Raw genomic sequence first — 6,993 nt, 5'->3', positions numbered from 1 at the left:
AAAATCGGTATGCACAAAAGAGACTTATGAGTATTATCTCTACACCTGTGGAGATGCCGCACTGGGTGCAGAACCTCCACAGGCATAAACATAGTACTCACAAGCCCCTTTGTGAATATTGAAATTAGATTTCAGGTCTAAGTTTGTGAATCAGGCCCTAAGTCTTTAGCCGAGAAAGTTAATCTCTCTCTCTCTCTCTCTCTCTCTCTCTCTCTCTCTCTCTCTCTCTCTCTCTCTCTCTCTCTCTCTCTCTCTCTCTCTCTCTCTCTCTCTCTCTCTCTCTCTCTATATATATATATATATATATATATATATATATATATATGTTTCCAAAGATGTATCTCAAAGTACGAGGATGCACTCAGTAACAGATGTTCAACCTGAACCTTTATTCTGAGGGGAGCCGATATTGCAGTCCTGATGCTTTTGGATAAATCTTTGGAAAAATATATATATATATTTATTTATTCTTGTGGTTTCATTGTGTACGTTTGTGGTCAACAAGACATTGAAGAGTGCCCAGCCTTGGTTAAGCTGCACATCTGTATTCAGTTATTTGTATGGCTTTTGGCGCCTGATAAAGGCAATTGCTGCATCAGTAGTTCACAACCCTGATGCCAAAACTCCGAACAGCTAATCATGTTAGAAATTTACATTATGTTCATTAAAAAAAATCTGTCATTCTTACACAGTCTCATGAAAGCACAGAATCAGCAAGGTCCATTTGTTCCTATAACATTTGTCGATCAGTTGAAATACTGGCTCAGGCCGGCTTTAGCCCTGGCGGTGCCGGGTGCGACCATCATATTTGGCGCCCCCATACCTTATGACCGCCTCCTTGAATTCTGTCACTACTACCAGGCAAAAGTGCCCCTCATCTCTCCAATCATAAGTTATTGCTAAACACAGTGTCCTCCTGAAGTCCACGCCCCCTCCACAGGTCAGATCCCAGAGCGGCCGCACCAGTTGCACTGCCTTAAAGCGGGCCTGTACTGGCTTCTCCAGAGGGTTTGGCAGCGTTGAGTTATTGGGAACTTTTTACATTTATTGTGAGACTCCATGGTTTGGAGGAAAAATGCCAGTATTGGGCTGCAATCAACATCACAAATCAGCCACCAGAAAATGAACCATAAAAATGTCCCTCATGTTCAGATACTCTTTTGGTTATAGTTCAAGAAATGAACGTCAGCTGTGGTCTAGGACTCTTGAAGGAAAATCCTATAGTAACTCACAAGATCTACTACTTGTATGAGATGATTACAGCTAAAGGCGCTCCGAAACGAGCGAAATGCTTTCTCTTTACGAGACATCAGGCCAGCTTTTAGAGTAAAACATATTCATGTGCATCCTATGTAAAGCACGGGGTCTTTTCACCCTTGTTTGGATCAGTCATTCAGCTTATAATGTTAAGCAAGTACTTTTTCAAATAAATAGGGATAGTGGTTTCTGTGAGCCTTATAGCTCCTTGGTGTCTTGTGTCTTGTAATCGTCCATAATTCGAAGCACATCATCTAAGATGGAAGGCCCCAGATCCAGATCCAACCCTAAAAGGGATTCTGATTTTGGCATGTCCGGCTCAAGGCTACACAAGTTGCCTGTGTTGTCGTAGGCAGAGGTGGCGCTCAAGCCGTTGCTCTGGCTATAATCTGGTTCTTTACTGCATGATAGTGAATCCTCTGAGGAAGAGATAGAAGCAGCTGATGAGGGGAAGGAGTTTATCTGTTCGTGGTGTGAAATGGAAGAAAAGGACACTTCCTCATTGCTGTGGAAGCAGCTCTCTCCGCCGCTGACAGACATTGACCTGTGGCCAGGGGCTTCTTCCAGGTGCAACCTGGGAGGTTTGGGTGGGGCTTGGTCTTGGTTTTGCATACCGCTGAAAACAGGAAGAGAGACTGCGCTCTTCATATACGACCTGTAACCCCTGGAGGGTGAACACTTGTCATACTCCTCATCCAGACTCCCTTCCGTTCTCTGGAAGGTGAACTTCCTGGACAGGTTTGGAAGGAGGTCATATTTTCCTTGTAGGAAGGAGAGTTCTCCGAACATGTCACCTTCTCCATCCAATCCAATGTGAGCGCTGTGTCGGAAATCACCAAGTGGCGGGCTTATCATCTCACTGGACAGGACATCTCGAAGCTTTAACTTTTTACCCCTTTTGGGAGTGGAGGTTTTTAAATACATGGGGGTCTTAGCTGGCATCTTGGCAGTCTGTCAGTATTCAAAGATACTAGTTATGGATTCGAGGCCTTTCAGAAAAGGTGCTCCAACTTGGAGTTAACTGTATTGATCTTGAAGAACTAAAGGAGCGTCAGGCTTTCAGATCTATTGCACCACCAATGTCATTCTCGGCTTCCACAGCTAGGGCTCTTCGCAAGTGAAAGTCTACAACCCACCAGCTAAAGGATCTTCTTTTGTTGATTTTCTGCAAAATGATAAAAGGATAATTAGTTAGTATATTGAAGTATTCACTGACACAACATTGCAGCAAACAATGACAACCAGAGACTGGATTAAATTAAACCGTGACAACATGTATATAAAGAGAGTATCAGTGTATATAACATTTTTCAAAAGGTATTTTACTAAATTGCAGCGACTACACATTTGAAATTTGTTAGAATGCTCAACTAGCTAGCTATGTTTCCAATACAAGAAACTAGGCCGAGGGGGTGCGACTGCCCCATATAAGAATATAAATGGGATGTGTTAGGAGTGAAGAGTACATGTTTTCAAATATACAAAAGATGAAAACTGCCAACTAAATAAAGCTGAGAGATTAGTAGGAAAAAGACAGTCAACGGAGAAAAATGTTAACAGGATCAATTAATTTCACTACTATGGAATGGTATCCATTCACATACAACAATTCTGAATGTATCAATACTAGGTGGCCGCTTCAGTACTAGTCATCACAGACCCTGTTTCCAGTCATGTGGTTTCATGCAACATCCTAATGCACTCCGTGTATTGAGGGCTTGGTTCACAATCTGCCCTTACTAGAACTGGTCAATACCCTTTGGGTAGCCTGGGATATGATTTTCAACCACTTCCATGAGTACTGTGAATAGCTGAACAGGGGTTGTTGTGATCAATGTTTGTCACTTTTATTTTGGAGAAAAATGAAAAGTGTCTGAATCATGTTTGAGCTTTCTCGGGATTGCAAGTCTTGAGAGATTTGGGGAATCTATAAAATATGAATTGAACAGAATGCAAGTCTTAAATACATATTTTGCAATAGATGAAACTGCAACAATTCACTTGCATGGCTACACCTGTTTTTTTATTTGCACTCCTACTCCAGCATTAGATTCTTCCCAGTTTCAGGCAGAAAAATTCAACATTAATAGAAGGCCAGAAAATTGACGGCATTAGGTTTCATATTTAGGTATGCTATTAACAAATACCTTGTGATTTGACTAATAATACCTACAATAAACTCACTTAGAGGCCAATTCAGCCAGCTCTCTTCAGCAATTGGTCAGTTGTGTCATTTATATTTTTCTTAAGCTCACTCCATCATGGGGCAATGGGTCACCCCATTTCAACCATTGGCCATGACTTTCTGCCTTCTCCCAAGGAGCACATTCACACAAAGGAATTGCGTTCAGTGCCTGGGAGTCATTTGGGCAATGTATACTTTTTCAAACCAAAATTATTTTAAATTTTAGCCAACTTTTTTTTAGATTGACAAGAGCAAGGCAGATTCCCCAATAATAAAGCAAACCACAGATGAATTTCGTTTTATCTGTACTGATGAAGGATAAAATCCAGAAACACATGTGTCTAGAGATGTACAGCACTAACCTGCACCAACTTTGGTGGAACACTCCAGCAAAATACCAAGTAAGCATGCACTACAAACTGCATTTACCATAATGCAAAGGGGCGAACTGTACTGGGAGGTCAGCAGTGTGCACCCACCCCTTCCTGTTTGAAAAGGCTCCCTTGAGCCATTGAGCTGACGAGCTTGTGGAGATGCACCTGTGCGCCTGTGAGAGGTACTGAGACCTGTAAGAATTGTGGCAGCCAGCTCAGCCACCCCAGACGAAAATCGTTTTTTTTGTTTATCTCTACTGATGAAGGATAAAATCCAGAAACACATGTGTCTAGAGATTAACAGCACTAACCTGCACCAACTTTGGTGAAACACTCTGAAAAATTTCAAGTAAGCATTTAAATTGAACTGCATTTACCAGGATGCAAAGAGGCGAACTGTGCTGGGAGGTGAAGCAGTGTGCTCCCATCCCCCTTCTGTTTGAAAAGGCTCCCTTGAGCCACCGAGCTGACGAGCTCTTGGAGATGCACCTGTGCGCCAGGGAGAGGTACAGAGACCTGAGATGACTGTGGCAGCTTTCTCAGCAAACCCCAGATGGATTTTGTTTTATCTCTACTGATGAAGGATAAAATCCAGAAACACATGTGTCTAGAGATGTACAGCTCTAACCTGCACCAACTTTGGTGGAACACTCCAGCAAAATACCAAGTAAGCGCGCACTGCAAACTGCATTTACTATAATGCTAAGGGGCGAACTGTGCTGGGAGGTCAGCAGTGTGCTCCCACCCCTTCCTGAAGGTTACGTAACTGTTTAGGAGTGTGGGTCCAAGGATGTGTGGCCTTGAGCATGTATGTGAGAAGTTTGTACTTGTGCGTTTGTGTATTGTGAGTCAGTGGAGCACCTGTTGGTGCAGGGCGATGCGAGTTTGGGAGGGAGGTTGAGAGTGAGGCTGGCTGACGAGTTCTCAATTGTTTTTAGTCTTCTGGTGAGTTGCTTGGTGATAAAGGCAAAGAGGGCATTTCTGTAGTCTAACTTGCTGGTTTTGAGGGTGTAACAGTCTTTCTAGATTTGCTTGGGAGCTATTTGAAGAGCTTCCTCAGTATCTTCACTGGATTGAAGTACGATGTAGTGTTGGCGATAACTTGTGCGGATATGTTCAGTTTGTGGTCAATGATGATTCAGAGGTTTCTTTCGAAGGTGCCAAGATCAGTTGGCCACCAGCTGGAGTCCCATGGCGAAGTGTTCTTACTGATGATGACTACTTCCTTGTCAGTGTTGAGCTTGAGACACTTGGCTTTCATTCAGTTTGCGCTTCGGTCAAGCTGGCGATTTACTTGTCGCTGGAGTCAGGGGTCTTACCTGAGAGTGAGAGTATGAGTGTTGTGCACATAGGAGAGGATGTGGAGATTGTATCTTTGGAGGATGTTGACCAGAGGGATCATGTATGTGTTGAAGAGGGTGGGGCTGAAGGACAAACCTTGAGGCACTTTACATAGGAGTTTGCAGGCTTCGAAGGAGTACTGTATTAGGATGACAGCTTGTGTTCTATCTGTTAAGAAGTATATCAACATCATGCAGGCATTTGATAAGGATGGAGTGTGACACTATTTTGAAAGCTGATTAGAGGCATAGGAGGAGGAGGGGGGCTGCCAAGTCTCCTTTGTAAAAGATCCTGCAGATTTTGTCTGTGGCGGTAATGAGCGCTGTTTCTGTACTATAGTTGGGCCTGAACTTGATTGTGTGGTGTCTAGCAGCTGATAGTTGCTGAGGTAATCGGTGAGGCGATGGTCGATAAGCTTCTCTAGGACATTGGCAGGGTATGGTTCTGTAGTTGAAGAGTGTGGCTGGGTCAGCAGAAGTTTTCTTGAGCAGGGGCATGTCTGGGAAAGAGTAAATGGAGGTTTTGAGTTCTTTGGTGAAGCAGTGGTGGGGCAGGGGTCCAATGGGGCCCCGAAGTGGATTTACTTCATGGTGGTGGCTGTTTTGTCAATGGCGATGGTGGACCACGAGGTCAGGGTTTGATCTTCGGGCGTGATGGGAAGTGGATTTGGAGGGTGGTGGGGTCCGACTGAGGGTTAAAGTTGCTATAAATTGAGGTGATGTTGTTGCAGAAACATTTCAAAAGTTTGTTGCAGAGGTCCTGGGGGAGGATTCGTGCAGGAGCTGGAGGTGAGGTGAAATATTTGCCTACAGCCAACACTTCCATGCTGCTGTTCATTTCCCAGTGGATGTAGTCTGTGACAGCTACTTGCTGTTACGGATAATCTGATGGCAGCATTTTAGGACAGATTTTAAAATGCCTTTGTCCGTGGGGTCTTGGCTTGTTCTCCGCTTGTGCTCCAGACATTTGCAGTGATTTTGTCATTTTGAGTTCTTCTGTGCACCAACTGACCTGTGGTCTTGCCTTTGAAGCTAGGTTGTGTTGAAGGGAACCTGGGAATAGGTGGATTCGGTGATCCATCTGCTGAATATCGATGTTTCCAGCGCAGCTGCTGGTGTGTTCGGACAAGTCATGGAGAGGGCAGGAACCTAGTCCTTTTCTGTGATATTTTTCCAACTGCGGCGGGTGGGTCCAGTGGTGGTAGCTCTGCAGTGTTGTGGGAATGCTGAAGTTGATGCGGACTATCTAGGTAATTGGTTCTGCTCTGTTGACAGTGAAGTTGCTTAGAAAGATGAAGATCGGGAACAGTAGCTGTCCGGCAGTGTGGATGGGTCCAGCAACGTGCTGGGTGGGGCTGAGGTGTTTTAGTAGGGCCATACAGTTTGGATCAGTGCTGTCTTCCAAGTGAAATTTCAGATCTCGGAGGATGGTGAAGATGTTGGAGTCAATGATTAGGGGCGTGATGAAGTCCGTGAATTAACGGAGCTTTTAGATGAAAGTCCAAGACTAGAAACAAAGTGTCTTAGTAACATGGAGACTTCTGGTAGCCCTGTGAACAGCAACCACCACTCTGTGTGGGCTGCGGTTTACCCATTCCTTCTCAGAACATCAGCATCTGAGGCCGTGAGATGGGCCACAGTGAGATTTTCACTAGGTTTGCACAGAATATGTTTTCCCTCAACTTCCTATGACAACACTTACAGCGGTGGCACTTGGTTAAGATTATTTAATATTTCCTCCTCTGTGATTTTTCGAAACCGTCCTACACACCAGGACTATGTGGTAGGAACGTGTGGGTAAACCACCCTGTTTGAAGTCGCCATCTGTCTCCAACAG

At 44.3% G+C, this 6,993-nt stretch overlaps 1 protein-coding gene across 1 annotated transcript; it reads right to left on the bottom strand.

The window, feature by feature from the left end:
- Nucleotides 1–341: 341 nt before the first annotated feature.
- On the bottom strand, nt 342–2,419 carry LOC147691740 (cdc42 effector protein 2-like). Its single transcript, XM_086938025.1, has one exon. It carries the CDS (start codon nt 2,197–2,199, stop codon nt 1,456–1,458), a length of 744 nt encoding a protein of 247 aa, XP_086794151.1. The 5' UTR covers nt 2,200–2,419; the 3' UTR covers nt 342–1,455.
- Between the last annotated feature and the right edge of the window lie 4,574 nt (nt 2,420–6,993).

This window comes from Lissotriton vulgaris, chromosome 9 (assembly GCF_964263255.1).
Source record: "Lissotriton vulgaris chromosome 9, aLisVul1.2, whole genome shotgun sequence".
Lineage (NCBI taxonomy): Eukaryota > Metazoa > Chordata > Amphibia > Caudata > Salamandridae > Lissotriton > Lissotriton vulgaris.
This window is presented reverse-complemented; position numbering and strand designations above follow the sequence as displayed.

What these genes read in the sequence shown, in the direction of transcription:
- LOC147691740 (XM_086938025.1), bottom strand. Translation starts at nt 2,199, where the DNA reads ATGCCAGCTAAGACCCCCATGTATTTAAAAACCTCCACTCCCAAAAGG.